The sequence below is a fragment of the Podarcis gaigeae genome (genome assembly GCF_964106915.1).
Source record: "Podarcis gaigeae genome assembly, chromosome: 12".
In the NCBI taxonomy this organism is placed as follows: Eukaryota; Metazoa; Chordata; class Lepidosauria; order Squamata; family Lacertidae; genus Podarcis; species Podarcis gaigeae.
The window spans coordinates 10,131,717-10,158,238 of record NC_139688.1 but is presented as its reverse complement, the minus strand read 5'-3'; the positions used below and the strand labels follow the sequence as shown (position 1 = coordinate 10,158,238).

At 40.7% G+C, this 26,522-nt stretch overlaps 2 protein-coding genes and 1 long non-coding RNA gene across 5 annotated transcripts in view; 1 reads left to right on the top strand and 2 right to left on the bottom strand.

The window, feature by feature from the left end:
- LOC310827895 overlaps window positions 1–13,530 on the top strand; it is a 40,818-nt gene extending 27,288 nt beyond the window's left edge. Inside the window, exon 4 of the long non-coding RNA XR_014556534.1 lies at window positions 13,483–13,530. This is a non-coding gene — a long non-coding RNA (uncharacterized lncRNA). The remainder of the gene's footprint in view (window positions 1–13,482) is intronic.
- LOC310827694 (uncharacterized protein) overlaps window positions 1–26,522 on the bottom strand; it is a 940,809-nt gene that overhangs the window by 558,919 nt on the left and 355,368 nt on the right. The gene's annotated exons all lie outside the window — the stretch shown is intronic.
- LOC310827666 (sodium channel protein type 5 subunit alpha-like) overlaps window positions 2,794–26,522 on the bottom strand; it is a 55,961-nt gene continuing 32,232 nt past the window's right edge. For all 3 annotated transcript variants that reach the window (XM_083703918.1, XM_083703919.1, XM_083703920.1), the window contains 15 exons: window positions 25,959–26,188; window positions 25,092–25,250; window positions 23,731–24,126; window positions 21,723–22,103; window positions 21,319–21,423; window positions 18,283–18,391; window positions 16,054–16,208; window positions 14,126–14,299; window positions 13,361–13,492; window positions 12,406–12,645; window positions 10,993–11,049; window positions 8,689–8,830; window positions 7,187–7,287; window positions 5,525–5,795; window positions 2,794–4,961 (listed from right to left, as the gene is read on the bottom strand). In XM_083703918.1, coding sequence (XP_083560044.1) covers window positions 3,820–4,961; window positions 5,525–5,795; window positions 7,187–7,287; window positions 8,689–8,830; window positions 10,993–11,049; window positions 12,406–12,645; window positions 13,361–13,492; window positions 14,126–14,299; window positions 16,054–16,208; window positions 18,283–18,391; window positions 21,319–21,423; window positions 21,723–22,103; window positions 23,731–24,126; window positions 25,092–25,250; window positions 25,959–26,188 — 3,794 coding nt within the window. In that variant the 3' untranslated portion in view covers window positions 2,794–3,819. The remainder of the gene's footprint in view (window positions 4,962–5,524; window positions 5,796–7,186; window positions 7,288–8,688; window positions 8,831–10,992; window positions 11,050–12,405; window positions 12,646–13,360; window positions 13,493–14,125; window positions 14,300–16,053; window positions 16,209–18,282; window positions 18,392–21,318; window positions 21,424–21,722; window positions 22,104–23,730; window positions 24,127–25,091; window positions 25,251–25,958; window positions 26,189–26,522) is intronic.

The window sequence follows — 26,522 nt, the reverse complement described above, 5'->3', positions numbered from 1 at the left end:
CAGTAACCATTTTCTGTAACTATCCAATCACTGAACGTCACTTTCGATCTCTTATTTGCATATGTGGACCTGAGTGAAAACTATCTACAGTATCCCCCAGCTGGCCCAGGGTGAGAACTTCAGTACATAACAATCCAGATATGTAGAATGCTGACATTTCAACCTGCTTTTTAGGGTATCATTGATTTGAATTGGGGGGGGGAGTTTTAGATAGTGTTAAAAACCTTTTTAACTGGTAATTTCATCGCTTAGTTCTTTTTCTAAACTGATTTGAGTTTGGTTGTTTTTTACAATCAAGTGCTACGTACATGCGATGAAATAAATTAAAAGGGCAGGGGAAAGGCAGATGTTCTATGCCTATGCCGAAACAGGAGTCCCGTTTTCAATAAATGGTTTGGACCCCCCCCCCTTTGAGTAATCTTTCAGGAAAGGGCAGATACAAATGTTCAGCTCATTTCTTTGCAGCACAAACCTCTTGGCAAGAGACAGAGAGATGGGGGAAAGGACTACGCTCTGCATATTGCCTCTGATTGCCTCCTTCAAAGTAGACATTGTATCTGTAGTGTAATATTATGCATCATCTCTGCATCCACTCTAAAGTAGGCAAGCCACAGTAAAGTGCCCAGCCTGATCCCATCCCCCTCATTTGGCAAATGTCTTGCCAAGAAAAAAGGATGGGTTTGGGATTTTGCGGCAAAAGAGAGATTTTGTTTTTCAAAAAGAGCACCGCTTTTCAAACAAAACTTTCCACTCTGAAAAAAGTGTTGGTTCACCAGGCTGGTGAAGGCTGGCATAAAATGTTGTCAAGATGTATCTCCCAGCCTGACTCCTGGGTAAGTTCAAAAAGCACAGGCAACATGGATTGATGCCACAGCATCAATGGAGGGGGGGCGGTTCTGAGATCTCACTCCACTTAATCCCAAGCACAAGTTGCAATGCGTTAGTGAGTCAAACAGGGGTTACTCATAAGGAAATAGGTTGGGGGCGCTGGCAGACTTTGGGGTCTCAGATTTTAGTGGCACCCTGTGCAATGCCAAAATTTGGGGGCACGACTCCTCTCCCCGCTGCTCGCTCTCCATTCTAAATGGAATTCTGGCCCTGAGGGCCTTCTTGGTGGTGGCGCCCGCCCAGTGGAATGCCTTCCTATCAGATGTCAAGGAAATAAACAACTATCTGACATTTAGAAGACATCTGAAGTCAGCCCTGTTTAGGGAAGTTTTAAATGTTTTGCTCTGTTTTTCTTAAGGACTTGTAACCCTGATCTGCCTGTCCACATGGTTTCAGGTTTCCTAATATTATAGTGGGATATGAAGACTGTAGTTTTTTCTTGTCTAGTTTTCCTGCTTCAAATCATCCAGAAGCACCTTCCTGCTCACCACACATGCCCCATGAAACGAATTGTCAGACTGCCATGACATACATTTACAGATAACATGCTGTTTGGGGTACAGATGACCATAACTAAAGAAAGGCGTTTAGCAGGTTGCACTCCTGGGACCTGCTTTTAGAAGGCTGTAACTAGCATTAAATTCCACCCTGTATGGTGCATTAGAAGGGTGGAATGTAAATTCTTAGACAGACTGGCTTTGGAAGATGTGAATTATGGATTTCCTGTGTCACATGTAGATGCTATAAACCAGGAACTTATCCATGAACTCTACTATGTTTACTAGTTTTCCCCTCTTTCCACCAAAATTCTGGTACTATGGAACCAGCAAAGAATTTGCAACCTTTCATCAACTACATTTCCCAGGATTCATTGAGAGAAGTAATTAAAATGCAAGTGATATAAAATGTGCATAATTTGGTAGTGAAGATATGTCTTATTTAAAAAAAAAAAATGGGTGTAGCTAGTGCAGGGGACTTCAGAATGGAAGTGGGGACATTTGCCTCTTGGGGACTTTTCGAGTTTAGTAAATAAATGCAGAGACCACTTCCAAAATCAGTGGTGGGGCAAAAAGTTTCACAAGTCGTTATTTCAGTAATTGGGAAATTGTGGGGTGTACTGGGCACTAAAAGCTTTTAATGTTTTAAAATATTAGAAGATACTGCCACCTAAAGGTGTTTTGACTGCTGTGCAGCTGTCACTTTTTACAACATATTTCACACCAAGCGTTCAACAACCACTTTTACAAGGTGGAAAAAAGCATATGGCCACATATAGCAGGTCTGGAGCACCCCAAAGTCCATGGAAGGCTCAGTGGGGACTGTGCTTTGAAAACTGTTGGGATTCAGACACAGAAGTGATACAGGCAGTGTCTACTTGCTGGTGGAGAAAGATCAGAGTTGGAGTATTTTGCTTCATTTTGCTTCCAAAACCAGTGCAGTTAGTTAATAAGGGACTTTGGAATTAAATGAAGGACATGCTCGTGCTGTAAGAGGGAGCCATTTCCTCCAGGCAATAGACTTTTCCCCACTGTCAGGACTTGCCAGGTGATACAACAGCAACGTTCGGGCTGCAAGGCCTACTACAAGAGCCTTCAGTTGTTGCCTCGCTGGTACAACATCAGCTCCTTGTTTCTTGCCTTATTTTCTGTATGGAAAGCTTCTCCAATGGTTTCAGCAACTGTGTTCCAGAATTAGTGCCAGTCTTCCCTAAATGGACAGCTCCCCCATATCCCTTGTAAGTCTGTGTCTCCAGACCAACTAGTTCATGTACACCCAGGGCTCTGTAGAAATCTGACACTTTAACCTTGCTCTTCTCCTGCCCCTTGCCCCAGACAATGTTGCATGAATCCGTATATGAACAAAAGTTTCCAGCACCTACATTTTCCACCAAGAACAGCCAACAAATCTGAAAATCCAACTGTTTTTATTTAATTGCTATAGTTTGTGAAATATCATTTTATAATATACATTAGGCAGGTACATTTGTTTGCTTACTTGTGCAGTAAATGTACATAAGTATCACATTGATGTAAGTAATCCCACTTATTTTAAAACATTGTGTGAACACATGCAGCCAGACTTGTCTGAGTAGAAATATGTGATTGCTGTAGTGTTTTGCAGGAATTATAATTTCCCACACACAATTTAACAATTACGTAGTATAAAAATTACTTCCATGTGTGGGCATGTAATGGGAGGGGCAGCCATGATATATTCAATAAGATTTAATTTAGACTCAAATGGATTGACTCACCATGCCTTCTCTGATACTTATTTAAAACAAAACTCAGTCTTAAACAACCACAACATATCTTGAACTGGTTGCCTGAAGGATGTCGTTCAGGGATTGAATCTGTGCACTATCAGCAAGCTCTGGCCAAATAATGAACAGGAGGGACCAGTCACAAAATACAGCAAGTCAGGTGATACAGACTGTACAAAAACTTCCAGGTATGGTTTACTAGCCAGTCTGTACAATTAGAAGACCAGCTTTTACTGGCTACAGGTCACCTTTGCTTTGTCTCTCTCTGCAAAGGAGCTGAATCAGACAGTTTGTTGTGGCCATGTTGCACCAACTGGACTCTTTCCTGGTCCCAAAATGTATTTTTTAATAAAGGGGGGGTAACCACAAAGAATTCATAGATAAAGAGGCGTCCATGGCTCATGTTTTTTGATGGTGGCCCCAACAGCTACCAAAATAGCATGCTAACTAATCAGTTAATAAAGCTAAGCAGTAAAAGTACACATCTTTTCTCCTTTAACTATTATTGAAGACTTTCCAGTTGCAATATTTATTCTTGCTAAGAGCATCGAGAGGGAAAGCTTCACAGTTAAGTGTTAAATAAAGGTGGCTATAATGATGGAAATATTTTTGTAGTGTTACACTTCCTGGAAAATTGTATTGCGACAAGAAAAATAGCGAACTGTAAATCACTTGGGTTCACTAGTGTCTGTGATCTTCACTTGAATAATGTCATTAGCGGTGCCTGTGACATTACTGTAAGATGGAGGAATAGATACGGGAGATGGGCTGTGGGAGTTACTTGATTGACTGTCTTCGTTTTCACTAAGTGTGACTGCAGACCCACCTTCCTCCTCTTGTATGCGTTCCAAGGGGGGGCTGTTGCAGGTTTCCTGACAGACTTCTTTCACTGCTTGGTGAAGGAGATACATCCTGAAAGCCCTCTGAATAATGGCAGCAGATTCCTCCTCTTTTCGCTTGGGAGTCGTTATAATGGGTTCATTGGCAATCTTCTCTGGATACTTTTCTTCGATCTGAGTCTCAAGTGGACCCATGTCCCCATATTCTCCCAATACCCTTTTGGTAAAAGCAAACAAAATATCCAAGCAGTGGATTTTATTTCCGTTTACCATAGGAAGGTCCATCAACATCAGCTGTTGCCTGTTTGGTTTGGGTATGCGTAAAGGTTCTGCTAGAGCATCAGCAAAGTCTGAGAGTGCGAAGTAAGAAATAAATTGGGTTGCGCGAGGATCAAATTTTGCCCAAATCTCATAAAAAATTTCAAAATCATCATCGCCTAGAGGTTCTGTGCTTTCCTCCGTGGCAACATTCAAGTTCTCTATGATGACAGCAATGTACATATTAACTACAATGAGGAATGATATAATGATGTAGCTTACAAAATAGGCAATTGCCACACTCCTGTTTACGCAGGGACCAATTCCACCTAAATTGGGAGCACAAGTGATGTTCTCAGTGTTCAGCATTGGGTTGAGAAGGTCATGCCAGCCAGCAGATGTTGTTATTTGGAAGAGACAAAGCATACTGCTGCCAAAGGTTTGGAAGTTGAAAATGTTGTCAATCCCACCTTGCCAACTTGCACAGGCAAAGTTAGACATACCAAAAATAGCATAAATAAACATGATCAGAAAAAGGAGAAGCCCAATGTTGGTGAGAGAAGGAAGGGACATCAGTAATGCAAAAAGGAGGGTCCGAAGCCCTCTGGCTCCTCTGATAAGTCTCAGTAGTCGACTAACACGGGCTACTCGAATTATTCTCAGGATTGTAGGAGGGAAATCAAGTGCTTTTCGAAGTTGTCCAGCTGCAGAACCTATTAAAATAATTCATTTTTTGAAAAATTCAGCAACAATGCATTTTTATTTCCAGTTTAAGCTAAGCCAAAATTAAATACTTAGGTCTATATTTAGGCTGCACTAAAATACCGGTAATTGTTATGTGAATGCCTGTTTAGAGGACAACAATGACTGGCTCCAGCGAGATGTGATGGAGCTCTTGCAAGATCTCACAGAGTGCACAAGATCTCTTGTCACTACCACTACAAGTGGCATCTGGGATGCTGTAGGGGCAACATCTCTTGGTGTTCTGCCTCCTGTATTAGCCCATCTCATGAGCAGGCAGACCCTGGATCTATGAGCAAGCATGAGGATTCGGCAAATGGAACATGTCTATTTACTCAATCTGGACATCCATCCCTCCGACCATATTCTACACCGAATGACATTCTTGCAACCACACAGATTCCTTGAACTCTATAATTTAATACAATTGGCAACTTCTTAGGTATGCAGACTTGGTCCAAGCTCACATATTTGCATTTGCTTATTGCTAACAAGAAATAACCCCGATGTACATGAACTTTTTTTTTTTACTTACTAAGTATTGAAAGAATCACAACCACAAAATCAAATATATTCCAACCGTCTTTGAAGAAATACAGTCTCAAAGCCAACATTTTGATGATGCACTCTCCAGTAAAGATAGCGACAAATACAAGATTTATATTTTCAAGAAGGCTCTTAACAGCTTCCCCTTCGTCTTCATGTTCTGCTGCCATGATCACCACATTCAATAAAATTAGACTTATAATGAAAATATCAAATGCTTTCTTGTTTACAATGTCAAAAAGAAGTCCTTGGTACATGTTCTGTGGCAAAAGGGGAAAAAAAGCAAGAAGCATTGCATTGGCACCACTGACTCACTAAAAATTTCCCCTTTTCTTTGAGGCAAATAACATAATTCTGTACTTTTTGGCTGTTTCTCACTGGGTTTTTTAAAATTTTGCTTTACCTTGTATTTGCTTATATGATAAAACTAATTGATAGCTATGAATGAAAGAAGAAGAGAAGAATATTTTGCAAGAGAACCAGAAAATTGTCTTTTAAGAGACTATAGGGACAGATTTTTGCTTGAGCACAGTGTTTAGGATAGGAAAGTAATTTTCTTGTTGTTAGATAAAGATATGTAGATATATGTTTTACATGTAGAATATAGTTCCCTAGTTTGCATTATTTCACTATTTATTGAATTGCACAAGCTAGAATTCTGGACTAAACACCTTGTTTGGTCCTTTTCTCTTCTTATGACTCTCATATCTGGATCATGTGGGTTAATATCAAAAGGGGCTATTGCAGGAATCAACAACCTTTTCAGACGAGCAGGCACCTTTTGGGCACCAGTCAAAAAATGGTTGCCATAAGAATGTGGCGTAACACAACATGCCATGGCATGGGACATGACTTAACACAAAATAAGAGTACCATCACTGCTGCTGCTTCCTCCCCACCCCAGATGACCTCAGGCTTACCATGGGAAGTCAGCTATGTCCTGCTGGTCTTGGCTGTGAAGTCCACATAATACTGCTTTCCCATACACAATATTGATTCCATAAACACTGTCTAACAACAGAGAGCAGCCCCCAGTACCAGGAAAACTACAAGCTGACACCCACATCCCACAAGTACATCTCTCCCACTTTTTTCAGGGGGTGAGGGTGAGGAAGCAAAACACTGAAAAGGGGGAGCAGTCAAATTGCTAATAAAAATTGAGAAGAATAGTGTCTGAACATTGTGCCTCATATCTCAGATTCTAAAAGTCCTAGAAACTTCCTCAAAAAATAATAAAAGCTGGGAATCTGGGGATTGCTTGTCAAGCAGACAAACGTAATGATAAAATTGATGTGATTTTCCTGTTTATATTTTGATGGTGGCGTTAATTATCTGGTTGCATAACACATTTTTAAACAAAACAAAACTGGCAGCAATCACTGATATAATGCTTGTTACAAGAGCAAGTCAAGTTATATGGGCCTTTGTTTAAAAATGCATTTTCTTCACTACTATAATTTTTTAATTTTGCTTAATTTCTTTCATCTTACACAGAGTAAACCTATTGAAATAAGTAAAGAATTCTCACTATGAAAGCAAAAGGCAAAATGTTGACCACTAAATAACCTGTTATACTAGATTTTGAAAGGTAGTTCCAAGTTAATTCCAAAACCAAACAAGGAAATGCACTTATTGTTAGTGGTAGTCTTACCTGCGGCCGTGGAACGGGCTTAAGTGGTTTCTTGTTACCAAGTTTTTTTAATGCGTTATAATATTTCTTCTGTTCGTCTGACATAAAAATGAGTTCTCCACCTAGGTATAAGGAAATAAATGCAAAATGCATCTTTCTGCCTGAAGATATAAAGCTTTTATGCAAATCCAACTAAGTACTTTCTAGCACTATAGGAAATTTAACTGGTAAAGCTATTTACTACATTACCATCTGTAGTCACAGTTATGGAGGCTCATGGTGAAGACTATGACTGGATATCCTTCAAAATCAGTGGTGGTTCATGGTGCTTCCACCACTACCACCAACTATGAGCACCACTGTCTAAAATATAAGGTCTAGATGAAATGAAAACAGTTCACAAGTTTTCTATGCCATGAATTGTAGGGCATCACAATTGTGGCAAAACAATGAGAGAACCAGAAGTTTCAATTTTCTGCATGGATACCCCTTACCCTCTTTTTCAGGATCTATGAATAAGGTAAAGGTAAAGGTACCCCTGCCCGTACGGGCCAGTCTTGACAGACTCTGGGGTTGTGCGCCCATCTCACTTAAGAGGCCAGGGGCCAGCGCTGTCCGGAGACACTTCCGGGTCACGTGGCCAGCATGACAAAGCTGCATCTGGCGAGCCAGAGCTGCACACGGAAACGCCGTTTACCTTCCCGCTGGTAAGCGGTCCCTATTTATCTACTTGCACCCAGAGGTGCTTTCGAACTGCTAGGTTGGCAGGCGCTGGGACCGAGCAGCGGGAGCGCACCCCGCCGCAGGGATTTGAACCGCTGACCTTTCACTCGGCAAGTCCTAGGCGCTGAGGCTTTAACCCACAGCGCCACCTGCGTCCCATAGGATCTATGAATACCCCTTCCTAAAGCTACTTTTCCTGCTTTCTGCTAATCAGTCAAAAGGAAATCCATTTTTTAGTGTCACTCCTTACTCAGTCATGAAGCTCACTGGGTGACTTTGAGATATCCACCATCTTTCAGACTAACCTACCGCACAGGATAAAATAGGGAGGGGCGGAACTGTGTACACAGTCTTGAGCACCTTGGAGGAAAGATAAGGAAATTCATAAAGAATTTCCTTATGACCCAGCCAGGCAAGCTACTGTGGGGTAGCTCAGTCAGCAAAGCACGAGACTCTTAATCACTTAATCTTAGAGTCATGGATTTGAGCCCTACGTTGGGCAAAAGATTCCTGCATTGCAGGGGGTTGGACTAAATGACCCTCATGATCCCTTCCAACTCTACAATTCTATGATTCTGTTCTGGTTCCCATGTAATGTAATCTGATATCTCCTGAACAGGACAAGTGGTACTGAGGATTATTTTCTTTCTGATTTTGGCCTTGAACTAACAATGTCTTGGACATTATCAGCTGCAGTCTATTACAACACTGTACTGAACACAAAGCTTTCACCAACTATTTCTCTCCAACTATTATACAATCTTTATGGGAGTGAAATATTTCGTAACTCATGTGAGTACTTATCTTTTTCCTTTGTTGGTTGAAATTGTCAATAACAACTCCAATGAAGAGGTTTAGCATGAAGAACGATCCAAATATGATAAAAGCCACAAAATAGAGATATGCCCACACATTGTTTTCAAAACTTGGCTCTTCATTTTCCTGAAATAAAGTAGAAAGACAAGAAACGCCTTGTTTGTGACTTAATTATGTCAATTCTTAATTTATCATGAATATTTCATTGCCCTGTTTGATTTGTTTAAAAGCATAAATGGATGCTATGTAATTAGATACACCTTGTGAGACACAGTAGGCAATGTATAAAAGGACACATGTTGAACTACTCATGGTTCTACACCTGAACTAGTGCCCTGGTACTCTGGTTACTGAAATAAGGTAATCATGACTAGACATACAGCTAGCTATATCTAAAATGGTGGAGGACCAATTAGAACAGGTCACCTCCAGAGATTTACAGAGCCTGCTGGGTTTCCAGGTGCTCTGGGGATTCAGGAAGTAATGTGAGAGATGTTTCTGTGTTTCCTAAATTAGTTATTATTGAAGATTTTTTTGTGATAGAAAAGAATAAGCAAGGAAATGTACATAAAGCATCTTCACTTTCTTCTTTTTCACAGTTCATTTACATTCAGTATGAGACACTATTGTACTAGGCATTGTGGGGACGGAAGATAGGAGGGAGAGGGTTGGGGAGATAATGACCTTTTCATTCTGCTGTATAGTGTTTGTGCGTGGTTTTTGTGTCAGCGTCTCATGGGTAGGTCCTTTATTTATATAGTTATTTGTTTTTGTTGGCATCCAGAGGCCAGAGCTTGGTTGGTTGCATTCAGCTGATTGCAGTGGGGCATGTTTGTTTGTTTGTATGTATGTGTGTGAGGGTAGATTGTTGGGTCAGGTTAACCATACTGATTCATATGCTGTTGGGGGGCATAGGTCATTGTCTTGTTGTGCTGTGTATGTGATAAAGGGGTACCACAGTGGGGTGAACGCGTCCTCCTTTGCTTGCCCCTATGCTGGTTTAAGTTTGTTGGTTAACTTTTCTAATAAGGTGGTTTCCCATACATTTTGGTACTAATGGCCTATGTTCACTCCTGATAGGTATTTCCTAGGTATTTGATATGGGGCTGTCATTTTTGTAGAAGTCTTTTAAGCAATATAGGTCTTTAACTTGACAGGTATTTATTTGGATGTTTTGGGGTGCATGGTGGAATAGTGGGTGATGAGCCTGGGGAATTAGAGAGGCAGGGGAATTGAGGGGGCTGCTGCCCCAGTTGATGGGCACTGCCATTCAATTGGTGTCCATGTACCGCATCATGTGATTGATTATGCAGGGCAGGGCTTACTTTGCACCCCCCAATATTTTATTCAAGTTGGCACCCCTGATTTCTGGAATGGGTGACTGAATATGGCTATTGGCAGTTGCTCCCCAGTGTCCTCTCCCATAGGCATGTAGAATAATAATAATAATAATAATAATAATAATAATAATAATAATAATAATAATTTATATCCCGCCCTCCCCAGCCGAAGCTGGGCTCAGGGTGGCTAACAACAATCAAAATAATCCAACATTCTAAAAACATTCATTATAAAATTAATTAAAATCAAATTGAAAGTAAAACTTGGTTTACTGAGGAACTTGAGGAACTGAGATAGCTTGAAATAATAATTTAAAAAAGTAATAGAGAATTTGATTAATTATACCACCAAACCCATTTGCAGGCATAGGAACTGATGGTGACAGCAGCAAACTAATATTTCCTTTCTGCTGCAAGGGTATTGGCAAAATTTCAGATAAACTGTTCTAGATAGTACAAGACTATAATCATCATAGGATGAAGCACTTCCAGTTCATAGTTGTGATTTTGCAATTACTCACTATCAGAGAAAGCTGTCTACAACATCTCTCTAGGAGTTACTGTTCTGAGCCTGCTTCCTTCTACTCAGGAAGCTTGCTGAGAGATATGAGGGAGATGTTTCTTTCAGGGCTGAATAATTTTAATTTCACAAACTAAAAGTAAACATTTTTGAGTGTAAAAATGAGGTGCTTTAATTCAGGCTGGAATAACACCCACTGGGAGAAAAATAGTTTAAAATGTGGTCTGCAAGGAGAAATGTCCTTCATCCCATCCCTATCTTGCAGCTGTAAGCAACCTCACCAAACTCCAGTTGCCAAGATTCTTTGGGGTGAAAGCTGTAACAATTCTAAAAGTACATAGAATGATACAACTTAATTGTGTAACCGGTCAATAAAAATGCAACAAAGCATCTAAAAAGGACAAATGCTGTAACTTTTCATGGCTTACTTTTGAAGGTGCATCGACTGCAGCATACATAATCTCCATCCAGCCCTTAAAGGTTGCCTGGCAAAATATATATATAAACAAACCAAGTTACGGAAGTATTCTGTAAATTGTTTTTCCTAGTCTGTCTGACAGTCCAACACCCATTTGGTTTGCCACCCTCTCCTGAGGAGTATGCTAAGGGATGCACTAGACTTAACAGGTGCAGCCATATTTTTCTATCCACATGCCTTACTCATGCATGGACAAAGACACTGTACAAACATCAATAGACCATTGTGGGAGATGTACTCTTAATTGCCTACATAGGCAATTCCTGGAAGAATAAAAAGTTTTCAGCAAGCATTTAAAAGTTGGCATAGAAGGTGCCTGCCTATATATAAAAAAATATTTTTACTTTGTTATCTTACGCTGTTCAGGGGCACAGAAACAGACTTTCAATTGCCAATATAATAAAGGTAAAGGGGCCCCTGACCATTAGGTCCAGTCGTGACCGACTCTGGGGTTGCGGCGCTCATCTCGCTTTATTGGCCGAGGGAGCCGGCGTGCAGCTTCCGGTTCATGTGGCCAGCATGACTAAGCGGCTTCTGGCGAACCAGAGCAGCGCACGGAAACGCCGTTTACCTTCCCGCTGGAGCGGTACCTATTTATGTACTTGCACTTTGACATGCTTTCAAACTGCTAGATTGGCAGGAGCAGGGACCGAGCAACGGGAGCTCACCCCGTTGCGGGGATTTGAACCGCCGACCTTCTGATTGGCAAGTGCTAGGCTCTGTGGTTTAACCCACAGCGTCACCTGCGTCCCACGCCAATTTAAAAAACCAGACCAGAGGAAACATCCCCTTCAAAATGCACATTTTGGAACATTGAAAAATGAGGGTTCCAAAATACATTGAGTGCCTCCAGATACAGGAGCCTTCCCTCTTTGCACAGTCACCATTCACAAATCAAGGAACAACACTGGAATAGTGGTGAAGCTAACATGCTCACACTACCATCCCTCCCCTTGAGCGTTCTCTACACTTCATGTTTGTACAGGTCTTCTATTGGAGAGAGATATACTTCAGAAATATAACAGTACATCCTCTGTAGCATTTTAGAACACGGGCATTGTGAAGCCCTGGATCATGGAGCTAGTTTCAGCTTCAGATCAAGGATTAGGTTCAAACTGGCAATCTCAATGTGCAGTTTAACAGCAATCAGCAATATTTATTAATATTTAAGGTTGCTCTTGTGTGTATTTTTTTCTTTTTTAAAAAAAAAAATCCTTCAAAACTGAATTTCAAAAGCAAATTCTGAATTCTTTAGAAATTTTCTATCACCTCTAATTTCAATAATCTGTTATTCTTTGGCTCCACATATGTGGCTTGCCAAGATTGTTCTCTTGCCAAAGAAACTATGTGTGATTGAACATACCACCTGGAGGAGAGCCAGATACCCCTTCCCAACATGATCAAAGTTGACATCCGTATTACTCCATTTGGAATTCTGACTTTCACAGACATTTTTATTTTTTAAAGACGCATCACTGCATTTCCAAAATTTTCCTCCAAACAGTTGTACTCCTAGGATGTTAAATGGGAGCCAGAGAACAATACAGACAAGCAGCACATTCCCAATCGAAGGGATAGCTCCTGCGAGTGCATTCACTACAACCTTAAATGAGAAAATGAAACACACAATCAGTTATTCAATGAACAGAATCGGTCTACCAATGGCTCTAAGCAATGATAGCACATAACCAAGCAATCTGATAATCACGTGGCAATTACATAATTAAGTATGGATCTTTCTCCTGATTTACAAATGAGCACCACCAATTGAGTGAATGTGGTGCTAGAATTTGCTATGGGGAAGTGGGTCCAAATCCCAGGTCAAAAGGTAGTCTTGAGCAAGTCACTAACTCAGCTTTCCATTCATAAAATCAAAATTAAAAGACCGCCTTTAAAGTAGGGGTACCAGGCAAGAGGCCTGTCAATTGTTTTACCAATTGTGTGTGCTTGGAGAAGCTTCAAAACACTTTTTGAAATGATGCAGGAAATGACTTCATGTCCAAGCAGCTTTATAGTGTTAAAACAGGAAAAATAGAGTCCTAAATACTACTTGTTTTGTTTTGTTATGTGTGCATTTTGTGACTCTTTTTATGTTTGGGTTGTTTAGGATTTCCCTGGAATTATCTAAAAATTATCTAAATTTCCTTTTTAAAAATCAACATAGGAGCAGGGTATAACGTAGTTCAAGATACTCACATATTGACTGAGATTGGATGGATTAGAATGGAACAGAATGGGATAGATTTTGCCATCCCTACTACCAGCTCAACACAGCCTTAGCTTTGTGGGACATGTAACAGAAAAACTGTATTTAGTACCTTTATCCCTTTAAATCTGGACAATGCACGAAGAGGTCTCAGGGCTCTTAAAGTTCTGAGAGATTTTGTGGAGATATGGCTATCACACAGATCTCTTCCCTTTGTTCCAACTGTTTTTGCAGGAAAGGAAACCTGTGATAAAAAAGGAAAAGAAAGGAAAAACACGGGCTGTTTACTTGTAAAACATCTCTTTGGAGTTATAGTTTTCTTATGCCAATTATTTTTATTGATTTTCCAATTGTTAACTCATTTATACAAATTATTTCCAAATTAATACAATTTTGTTTAAGTGGTTTCCCATGCGCCATTCTTGATGTGGAGTTATGGTTTTCAAATATTGTGTCTTCAGGGAATTCTTTCCATGCTGATTTGTTTATCAAGCAACCCCTCTGTGGAATCCAGAATGTATTAGATTCCCCTCCCCATGACCCTGCCTTTCCTCCACCAATTGTCTTCCCTATGTCAAAGATCAGGGACACTGACACTGAAACTGATCATTGATTTAAATCAACATTATGTTGCCTGAGATGGGACAGCATACACACACCCCCAAAGCAAGTCAAAATACATAGTGTTCCTAGGGCTAACCACATTATTTTGCTACCTGGCACAAATTCCCAAAATCAGCTGCCCGGGGTGGCTTGCTCACGCTACCTAATTGTGAGGCTGGCCCATTTGCTACATGGATCTCTGAGGCGGTAGCTACTTCACATAATTGTACATTACAGCAACATGCAGGACAGTAAGATTAAATCTGATACTTACACATACAATAAAGAAATCAAGCCAGCACCAAGCATTGGTGAAATATTTTCTGAAGCCATAAGCCACCCATTTCAGAAGCATCTCCAGGAAAAAGATGTAGAAGAAAAATATATCTGCATATTCCAGTATGATTTTTATGGTCTTTCTCTCAGCAAGGTAGATGTCTTCAAAGATCTAGGATTTCAGAAATCAGATGTGATTTAGAATTCACTAGTGGGATATTTAAAATTTGTGCAATGTGATGAAAAAGGGTGCAGCCCACTCACTTAGTATTCATTGGGGAAGGGCTTCTTCCAGCTGATTAAAGTTTAAGAAGTACTACAACATTGATCTCTGAGGTTCACTGTGTGAACCCTACTCCCATGTTCAAGATTCAACAACATTTTTTGCCAAGTATGTAGTAAAATTAAATGACAATATAGAAATCTTAGGCCTCAATTATTTGTCAAAGTGTAGCATTGTGACATCAAAGATGGTTCTTAGGACCATAGCACTGGCCTAGGAGTCCTTAATAATTATGCCTATACTGGATGTAAGATTCCAACTATACTTCTCGATTGCTTTGAACCCAACTGCTTACACATAAAAGCCTGCAAGAGGAAAAACCCTAGTCATGAACTGGAAAGCCCCATAGACCTAATAGGCAATATATAGAAGGCATGAGCATTGAATAATTGCTGGGATTATGTATCAAAGATTGAATAACTGGGGGAAATATAGGTTAAGGGGTTAGTATGCATTAGATTGTTATATAACAGGAACATTGTATCATGTGCCATGCACACAATTGAAGCATGCCACAATCTCTTATATGGCCATTTCAAGCTACAAAATTGAGCATACTATGATCCACAGATATGGGGTTTTTAACCAAAAGGATGTTTATCTTGAAATAAAAAAAATCCTTCTAGTAGCACCTTAGAAGAGTAGTATCTGAAGAAGTGTGCATGCACATGAAAGCTCATACCAATAACAAACTTAGTTGCTCTCTAAGGTGCTACTGGAAGGATTTTTTTATTTTGTTTCGACTATGACAGACCGACATGACTACCTACCTGTATCTTGATATAGCAGATTGTTCATATGGCCAACTGGACTTTGGCTAGTGGTTATATAAAATCCTGATTTGGAGGAAGAAACTAGACTGTACAAAGTCTGGGTGTGGCATACCACTCTTCAGTGACCACCAACTTCTAGCCTGTGCTCAGAGTTCTGGCCATCTGCGTAGCCACAGAAGCTAAGTACTGGGTGAGATCCATTTGAGTTTACATATATGGCCCATATAAGTGAACTTTTTTTCATATGCCAAGTCTGTTGTGGGGGCTTGGAATAAAAATGCTTTATTACTTTATACCCAGTATGTCTGAGTTTCTATACCATTAATAAAGATTCCATTTAGTTCATACCAGTGAAATCTAGTGCAGTATATCTGGAGAGTTCTGAAGGAAATCCCAGCAATCAGTTAACTGGGATCTTTTATAAAATACTCTTTAAAATATAAACATATATTTTAAAAAATACTTTAAAAAACAAGCACGCCTCACTTTTATTAGTTGGAATCCAAAGAGCTGCTTTAAGTGCCCAGCATTATTTTGTCTGATAGAACCTCCTATCCACTTTAAAAAATGGATTGTCATGTAAAATGAAGGGAAGAAGAAGTCAAAACTTCCCTTGGATCTAGCTGCATGGTTCTTTGGAATTTGGCCATTGTTTATCTAAGAAAGTTTTCACTATTACTCATGCACCAATAGAATGGAATACACTAGGTATGATTATACAATATCAAGGAATATATTTTTTTTAAAAAAATCACCTATCATCCTATTAAACAGATTTCAGCCACTATAGGAAAAAAGAAAATTCAGAGCTGAACACAAGGCCAAAAAATTAATAATACTCTTATTTTGAGGATATCATAGTAAGCTTACCAGAACACCACTGCTCAGTAATATCATAAATATGATAAAAGATTCAAACCAACTATGTTTTACAATTCTGTAGCAGGTTTTTCTGAACCTCCACCAAGTGTTGCCTGGAAATTTATCAGTATTCACTGTGCAACATGGGAAGAACTTGACCAACACTGAAATAAAGAGAAATCAAATACAGAAATCAGTAGGAAACCTGTCTTTTTAACATTTAGCATCTTTGCAGGAGAAAATAGCAAATTATTTCCTCTTTTCTTCCTATCCCTGGAACATTCTGCTGGTGGCCTTCTATGTAACTAGTACAAGCAGCACATCCGCAGAGTGCAGAGCAAGAGTTTCTTGTGTGAACTACCGTATTTTTCGCTCTATAACACACACCTGACCATAACACGCACATTGTTTTTAGAGGAGGAAAACAAGGGAAAAAACATTCTGAATGAAACAGTGGATGTATCATTTTTGGGCTTCATGCTGTGGCCACAGACATGTGATCTGATGGTGAATTTGGGGTGACCCAATGCAAAAATCCTGAGAATTCCTGTGGATCCATGCTTTGTAACCACGTTTTTGCACCATTGCAGCCCCAGGCAACAGTGGGTGCGTGAAATTTTTGGTGCAGGCTGTAGCTATGGACATGCTATGCGATCTGATGGTGAATTTGGGGTGACCCAATGCAAAGATCCTGAGAATCCCTGTGGATCCATGCTTGGTAACCACGATTTTGCACCATTGCAGCCCCAGGCAACAGTGGGTGCGTGATTTTTTTGGTGCAGGCTGTAGCCATGGACATGCTATGTGATCTGATGGTGAATTTGGGGTGACCCAATGCAAAGATCCTGAGAATCCCTGTGGATCCATGCTTTGTAACCACATTTTTGCACCATTGCAGCCCCAGGCAACAGTGGGTGCGTGATTTTGGGGGGGGGCAGGCTGTAGCCATGGACATACTATGTGATCTGATGGTGAATTTGGGGTGACCCAATGCAAAGATCCTGAGGATCCATGTAGATCTATGCTTTGTAACCACATTTTAAGTGGGGAGCGAAGGAAAAACAAAGAAGGGACATGAGAGGGGTGTGCAGAGAAGCAGCTGGCTAAGAATGCAGGAGAGGGATTTAACGGGAGGGAGGAAAGAAAGGCAAAAGTTTTCCCCCACCCAAGCCAGCCATATCTCTCTCTCTCTCTCTCTCTCCCTCCCTTCCTCCCTCCCCCTCTCTCTCTCCCTCCCCCTCCCCCTCCCTCCCCCTCCCCCCCTATCTCCCTTCCCCCCTCTCTCTCCCTCTCCCCCAGCAGCACAGAGAGGAATTCCCCTCTGCTTGCCTGGAGGGGAGGGGCTTTCCCTGCTCTTTGTTCCATTTCAGCAAACACAGCAACGAAACAGAGGAGGGTGGGCAGTAAGACCCTGAGGCAGAATGCAGGAAAGCAGCCGCTTCCTCTTTTCAGGTTTCGCTTCTCCGTGCAGCGTGCAGCGCCGCAATTTGATTTTTGCTTGATTTTTCGGCTCCAGGGACCACACATTCGCTCTATAACACGCACAGACATTTCCCCTTCCTTTTTAGGAGAAAAAAATCTGTGTGTTATAGAGGGAAAAATACGGTAATACACTGGAATATTTGTTCATGAGAAGATAAAGTTGCAAAAAGCTACCAGCTTCCCAGTTGCCAATGGCTGGTCCCCATATAAAGGCCAGAATAATTAGATTGAGAGTAGATCAGAAATGAATTTCCTTAGATCCACCCCAATAAATGTCATCCTCATATTGGTAACTTTGTGCCCCAAATCCCTGGATGACTCCTCCCAGTGGCTTGAGAGTGATGTTAAGCACACAGAGGACAAGATAGAACCTAGTGGTTCTCCATAATGGAGATATCATGGGGCCAGACAAAAGTCCCTGAATTGTATTCTCTGGTAGCACCCCTGTAGGTAGGAGAAGAACCACTATGATACCCCCCAGAACTGTGTCAGGATACCTTGGTCAGTGGTCAACGTGGCCAAGAGATGAATAGTACTCCTGCTCTTCCCTCATCAGAGTAACCAAGACTGTATTTAGTACTGTGCCCAAGACTGAAGCCACAATGAAATGGGTCTAGATAATCTGCTTCATCTAGGTTCATCTGTAACTTGGCAGCTACTGCTCTGTTGATCACCTTACCCAAAAAAGAAATGACTATCTCAAATAAATTATAAATTAAAAAATCATATTATATGTCAATAAAGCTAGTCTGTCACCTTGTGGAAAACAGGCCACAGGCTCCTTCTTGGTTATAGGGAAAATGCAGATGGGAGACCTCTCATCTACCGTGCTGGCCTCAGAACAGCTGCTCTCAAGATCCACGCTCTGAACATAAAAACAAAACAAGAAAAAACAGTATCCTCTTAATGTAACTGACCAATGATGGGGAAGGGTGGTGGCTCAATGGAAAAGCACATGCTTTGCATGCAGAAGGGACAGCTGGTCTCATTATAGTCCATCAAGTGGGCAATCATCAACACTTAGCATCTGAAGGGAAATGAATGTAAAATATGAGGAAGTAGGACTGCCCAGCTCTATATCTTCCCAGTACATTTCATGACAAGACCAGAAGGATGTATTATACTCAAAAAGAAGACAGAAAAATAAAGAGAAAACACAAGCACAAACACAAAAGGCACAGAAAATTAATCCTGAATATAGAAAATACATTAGAATAACACATGCTGGTGATATAAAAAATGCATTAAGCAAACAACTTCAACCAGTTTAAGAATAAATTAAAAGCAGTTTAAGAATAAATTAAAAGCAATGCAGAAATAAATTGCAGACTGGCAGCTGCCCTTTTGCACATGTAGGACAAGGCCTTGATGGACTACTATCCGGGAGAAACACCTTTCAGGTGAGACCAACAGTCCCTTTCTCTCTGGATCAGGGGTCAGCAACCTAAGGCTCATGGGCCGGAAGCGGCCCGTGGAGATCGTTTGACCGGGCCCCGAGCCGCCCCTGAATTGAGATGCCCACTCGTGCACTGCGCTAAATTGGCGCAGCGCGGGGACTCACTTCCTTGGGGCTGGAAATCGTGTCTGCGCAGACACAGATGCCGAAAACCATGGGCCCATGAGCGATCCAGCCCACAGAGCGATCTTTTTATTGAGTTTACAGTATATACTGTTTCTTGAGTTTACAGTATATACTGCCCTATACCCGGAGGTTTCAGGGCAGTTCACAGAAAAGATCACAACATACTGTATATAATCAGAAGAAAAACAACAACTCACTAACACCTCCAATAAAAGAGCCACATTTTAAAAGGGTACAAGTAATGCTTGGTAAAGTATCAGGTGTGGACCAAGCAGACACTTAGCATTTCTCAAGGATACCCCATTTGCCAACAGAGCTGCTATAGTTGCTGCTGACTGAAAGATGGTCGGTAAGGCAAGATGCTGAGAGGTGGGGGACTGAAACCTGATCTGATAGGGGGGAAATACCTGAAATCACACACAATGAACAATAATGTGGGAGAAACTCAGAAAATGATTACTAGTTTGACAGAAACATACAATAGTAGCTAAAGGATTGAGACTGGGAAGGAAAATCAGATGGATGAAAGGCAGGAAATGGGCTGGGGAAATATAAAGCAGAACAGTCCTATTTCTTTGAATTTGCATGCATTTCCTGCCTTTGGATGTCATGTGGTAATGATAACCCACTTAATGGGCTGTCATCCAGTGAGAAGGTCCTGTGCTTGATCTCCAATATCGCCAAACTAGGCTGGGAAATACTCTTTTGTAAAACTCTGAAGAGCTTCTGCCAATCTGTATTAGCCAGAATACTTCCTGGCAAAGTAACAGGCCATTAAGAAAACAAAGGAAGTGGCTCTGCACCAGTGGCCTAATGGGTGGTGCCCCCTACTTTAACTGGCTGGTTCTTAGGAAGACAAAGGTGAGAGATGAGAGTAGAGTTATGTGAGCTAGAAGCTAGAGTCTGGAAGCAGCAGGCTAGGAAACCAGAGAGAGAGTCATGCCTGATTTCTGCTTGAATCCATGAATATGGCTAAGGGAGAAGCAAGTCTCTTTTGGGGTGTTGCTGCTATGAACATTGTAGGCTGAGGTAGTATATATGTGTAATTAAGCCATATATCGTAAAGACACCACAGTCTCCACTGTCCCTCATCTGAACGAAATATGAACCCTGCTATGCGCCTGAAACTCCTGGAATCTCACACTGCTTGAAGATTGGGATGGCTTGCAACAGTATTACTATTTATTCTTCTTTTGTTGAGATGTAGCCTCGGGGGACACAAATTCGATTGCACCAGCAGCATTGAGGAAAGGGAAGCTTAACCTTCTCCTGCAAGCTTTTTGTGATCCAAACACTTTTTGCAATCAACTTATTTATTAAGAATTATTCTAGACCATGCTTCATCTACAAAAGATACCAGGATGAAGTATATAAATATAAAACATATCTAATATAAAAGAATTAAAGATTACCTAATGGTCCTCCCCCCTGCCTCCCCCCCCCAGCTGTAGGGAGGCTGAGTGGGAGGAGGCAGGCAGACTCTGGAGGCCCCACAGTGTACCCCGCGCCTATGTGCAGCTCGCGCTGCCCCTGGGCGCACTGCCCCAGGCACCCAAGCGGCTTCCTCCACCGCTGATACAGTGGTACCTTGGTTGTTGAACTTAATCCAGTCCGGGAGTTCATTCAACTCCTGGAATGGTTCGAAAACCAAGGTGCAGCTTCCAATTGGCTGCAGGAGCTTCCTGCACTCAATTGGAAGCCATGTTGGACATTTGGCTTCCAAAAAATGTTCACAAACCAGGACACGCACTTCCGGGTTTACAGTGTTCGGGAGCCAAAACGTCCGAGTACCAATGCGTTCAACAAGCAAGGTACGACTGTATTTGTGAAAATAGCATATAAAAATGCATTATATATGGTGAAGTTGCTTACAAAAATGTGCATATTAGGAGAAATGTTCCTTTTTTGCCAAGAGCTTATAAAATATGGTGAGCTCTTCTACAGCTCACCAACCCAAATACAGGATGATCAAGCATCCTTCTACAGACATAGAAATGAAGACTGCTTTCCCAGCCTCAGAGAAAGGACCTACCCCCAAACTACGGTAGGTGTCCTTTGTTTTTCAGGGAGAGAAGCAAAAATACTTCCACAATATAAAAGTGGAATACACTTAAAAAAAAAAAAAAGTAGAATATACCACTTTCCTGGAAATGCAGAATGCCACTCTCAGCAAGCAACAGAGCTATAACGATCATGTTCCTTTGCTTTACCTTGGGAACATTCAAAGACCAAACATTGGTACTTTCGGAAATATCAGAAGACAGCATTTGTCTTGACCTTTTGAATTTCTCTCTTCTCTTTTGCAAGTTGTTCTCCTAGGGAAAAGTATGAAAGTAAAGATATTTTGTTCCTAACACTGCACACAAGAAGCTAGACTACTAGTTTTCAAAGCCTTCGTATACAAACAGAAATGGAATCTGGTTCATCAGTTAACAAATACATTTACAAACTTAATAATGTATAATATTCCAATATATGTAACATGGATCAGCCACAATGGAAGCATATAGTAATGGTGTATACTTGGAATGATTTATTCACCATAGCTTCTTGGCTAGGCTTATCTATACCAGCTGTCTACCAGAAATGTTCATTTGTGGGGCCTGTTTCTTACCTCTTTGCTGCAATCAATTTCTTCCTCACCAAAAGTCTCCATTTCAGCAAGGGGAGCACCAACAAATGTATTAAAGTCTGTCATAAAATGATCCGCCGGCAGCTTCTCCAAACGTTTACCACTAGCATAGTTTTCCTGGACCCCTTTCCTTGACTCAGTGGCACCGTCCTTTGGGATGGTCACCTCCTTGGTCTTGCTTCTTGCCTTCTTCAGCTTTTGCACAAGGGCATTGCAACAGCGGTCCCACAGCAGATGTTTGACAAATTGCAACCCCCGGTGAGCAAGGATCACATGAGGCTTAGCTTGCTCTTCATCTACCTCAGTTTCTGAATCACTGCTACTAAAGGAACTCAGGAGTAAAGCGATAAAGAGGTTGAGGACCTGAATGAAAAGTAACCAGATGAAGCAAACAATGAGAGTGGGAAAGGGTATTTTGGAAAGTAGCATATTTCAACTGCTTCCTGTTTTCCCCAGAGAAAAAGGACTTCCCATTCGTTCAGTATTGTATAGGCCACTCCAATCTCTGCTGAACAGTAGGAGGATTTCAGGGGTCTTGGCACTTAACCAGGGTTTGTGTTCCTTGGGAATGAGGCACAGGGGAGATTGTCATGTCTTTATGAAATATGGTTTATTTCACACACATTTGCAACCTGAGTTTCGGTGGACTCAACAGAGGGAGTACCTCCCGTTGCTTCTCCCATAGCTTCAGCAAGCTTGGGTTCAAAGCAACAGCCAATCATGCTCCCAGGTCTCTGCATGCAGTTTCCTTCAGCCAATGCTGCATGGAGTTCTGGCCCCTCCCTTCTCCCTCCCAAAATCTCAGCTCCCAAACCTCTATTTTAAAATGACATATTTTTTCCTGTGGTGACATCACGTCCCCTGTTACCCATGCCAATCTCCCCCTCTCAAGTCTTCTGTTTCTGTTCCCTTCTCAGGTGGGGGAAAGACCAACAACATCTGTACAGTGAATTGTTTTTAATAGCCCAGTACTTGACCCTCTTTGTGTTTTTAATTACAGATAGGTAGCCGTGTTGGTCTGCCATAGTCAAAACAAAAAAAATTCCTTCCAGTAGCACCTTAAAGACCAACTAAGTTAGTTCTTGGTATGAGCCCTCATGTGCATGCACACTTCTTCAGATACACATCTGAAGAAGTGTGCATGCACACGAGGGCTCATACCAAGAACTAACTTAGTTGGTCTTTAAGGTGCTACTGGAAGGAATTTTGTGTGTTTTTAATGGCATTGCTATCAGCTGATCTCCTGAACAGGAAAATGAGTGTCTAGGGAGCCACCCTCTAACAGTGCCTCAGTCTCATCTGCATTGAGCTTCAGTTTGTTGGCTCTCATCTAATCCATTGCTGAGGCAGTCCAGCACATCCACTACCTCATCTGCAGATGTAAAGGAAAAGTAGAGCTGTGTGTCATCAGCATATTGCTGACAACATACTCCAAACCTCTGGATAACTCCACTCAGTGGTTTCATGTAGATACTAAACAGCATAGGGGTTAAAATTGAATGCTGAAGAACCCCACATTGAAGGCTCCACAAGGCTGAAGAACACTCCCAAACAATACTATTTGGGAATGTCTACCCAAGTTGGACCAGAACCACTGCAAAACGGTGCCACCCACCGCTAGAAGAATTAACAGGGATATGTATGCCTTGTCTCTCTCTTGACAGAGGTTATCATACAGGGCGACCAAAGCAGTTTCTGTGCCTAAACCGGGCCTAAACCCTGACTGAAATGGATCCAGAAAATTTGTTTCTTCCAAAGCGCCAGGATCTGGTCTGCGACCACTCGCTCCAGAACCTTGTTCAGGAAAGGGAGATTAGCAACTGGCGAGTTACGGTAGTTAGGTTTTCTGAATCCAGTGAAGGTTTCTTAAGGAGTGGTTTTACCACTGCCTGTTTTAGCTAAATTGTGTAGAACATTCTTGAAAACAATCCTACAGAAGAAATAATTTTAAATATGTCCCATAGAATAAGGAAATTCTTTGAAAACTTACCACTAGGTTTCCTAAAAGCAGGACCAGCATGAACAGAAAAATGCACCATCCTTCCCCAGCAGCTTTCATACAGCCCCACATCGTTTCGATCCATTCTCCACAGAGAATTCGGAATATAACAAGGAATGAATGTAAGAAGTCTTCCATATGCCATCGTAATTTACATTTATGGGTGGCATCAGTACTGTCACTGTTAAAGATTTGCGTTTTGTTCTCACATGTTTCTCGAAATTTTTTGTAGCTTTGGCTAAAGCCCTGCTTGCCAACCACAGCAAAAATGAATACGGTAAAAATCAGAACAAGTGTGAGGTTGCTTAGTGGGCCCACTGATTTCCACATTATTTTCATGAGCTTATTTAATGCTGGCCAAAACTTGGACAATTTGAAAATTCTCAGCTGTAGGGTGGGGGCAGGGGATAGGGAGAGAATAGCAGCAAAAAAGGAGAAAGTTAAGTCTTGATTTTCCACTATTATTAACAATAGATAAATTGTTCTACCAGCATGATTTGTATGTAATTAAGCATATTTGCATCAAAAGGAAGCTATAAATACACTTTGTGATGTGCAACCATTCAAAAATAATGTAGTGCAGATAGATGAAACCTGAATTTGAATATGCATCTAATATGCATTGAATTTGCAGTTCCTGGTCCAGAGAAGGAGGATGGAAGTTTGCTTCAACATGCAAATTTCTTCCTCTAAAGTAAGATGCATTCAAGCATGCACTCTGTTTCACAGAACACATCTCTAATGAAATAGACTTATTTCATGACAATCCTGTATTCAAAAGAAAACCCTTAAAAGGGTGTGTCTATGATTGTGCTCCTGTTCTATTCTTATTTCATTAAAATAAAATGCTGTCTTAGGATTCATTGTCACACAGTATTATAAACGAAGCTGAAAATGCAATTTAAATTCTAATGGTCATATCTATACAAGGCATTTAAAGCATATGATTTCTCCCAAAGTATCATGGGAACTGTAGTTTGGTAAAGTGCTGGAAATTATAAACTACTATTCCCATGATTCTTTGGGAGAAATCATGTGATATAAATGTCTAGTGTGGGTGTGACCAATATAATTTACTATTTCATTTTCTCTTGAACAGGTAAAAATGTATTTTAAAGCATCTCAGAGATTTCATGACAACCCTATATTCTAAGTGTTTCCTCAGTTTGATTGTCATCTGCTCATAATTTATTGAAATTACTGATTTTGCCACATATACTCACTTTGAAAGAAAGAAAGAAAGAAAGAAAGAAAGAAAGAAAGAAAGAAAGAAAGAAAGTGTCAAGGAAAGTAAGCCCTAGATTCCATAGATTTAATGTGGAAAGTGACTATAACAGGAGATTCATCATTACCATTCTGAAAATTGATAGGGGACGCCTCGTGACCAAGCTTATTATACCTAAAATAGCCAAAAGGCAGTCAAAAATATTCCAAGCCTCTTGAAAATAGTAGTAGGGATCAAGAGCAATTATTTTGAGGATCATTTCAGCTGTAAAAATGGCAGTGAAAACCTGCAAGAGAAATTATGTCAGAACACAATAAACGTGCCATATGTTAAATTCAAGTTAAGGGTTTAGGGAAGGGGTGGCTAATCTGTGGCCCTCCAGATAATACTGGACTCCAGTTTCCATTAGCCCCAACCAGCACCAGAAAACCATTAACATGGGAAAGAGTGTCTGATCACAAATGTAATTAAGGGTGAAAAGGTATGAAGGAAAAAGGACACACACATCAAGGTACATGATGGCCTGCGGGGCGGGGGCAGAATTTAACTCTCTCAATCTTACTATGAGATTCACACAGAAACTCTAACCTACAAGCACAGACAGAGCTGACAGATAATAATAATAACAACAACAATGAGTGAAATAACAGGCCAGAATAGAGCACAAGGGAAATATAAAACTGCTTCAAGTGAGGCAGGAAAATGAACTGATATTTCAGCTGACATTCCAAGGAAGAGGGTACAAGAGAGCTTCCTGTGGGCTGATAATTGCTTTTCTTGCCTCAAGCAACAGGTGAAACGCAATCCCACTTGATGGTGTCCTAGTACCCACTAGAGAAGAAAGGGTTTGTATGAGCACATTTTTTTAGGTACGCACAAAACTTAATTTCTAGGCACAAATTTCAGTTCAAAGGCACTCCAAAATTCTCCAACAGTAAAACAATAAAAAGGTGATTCTTGTCATGTAGCTTAATAAGGATTTGGCTTCACTTACTTTGTTTCCTGTGGAAACCATGTTCTTTGTTTCTGGAACTCTTTCGAATGTCATTAAAACAGTATTCACTATAATACACAGAGTAATAAATAGTTCAGCAAAAGGGTTTATCATTACTTTCTTCACCATTTTCTTTATTTGCAACCAGAGTGGGCAACACTGCCAGATGAGATATTTATGGGCAGCAGTTTTCAAGCATGGAGGGAATTCCAGTTTTGATTCTTCCCATTCTAAACAACAAAAAGAACATAATTACAGGCACAGTGAGTTATGAAATGAGAACAATTTCAGGTAAAACATAGGTAATTCTTTACACACCCACAGCCACCCAGCCACCCACACACACCCCCTCTGACTTAAAAAAATATATTAAGAAAATGTCAGTTGTACAAAATAGAGAAAAGAGAAAAAGTGCAAATGATAAATAAATAAAAAGTGCAATAAGAAAAAAGATATAGCACACTAAATGTACACTTCCATACATTATTATACAGATATGTAATATTATTGTCCTACTACATATATGAATATACGTATTTATCCAAACAAACTCTGCGTCTATAA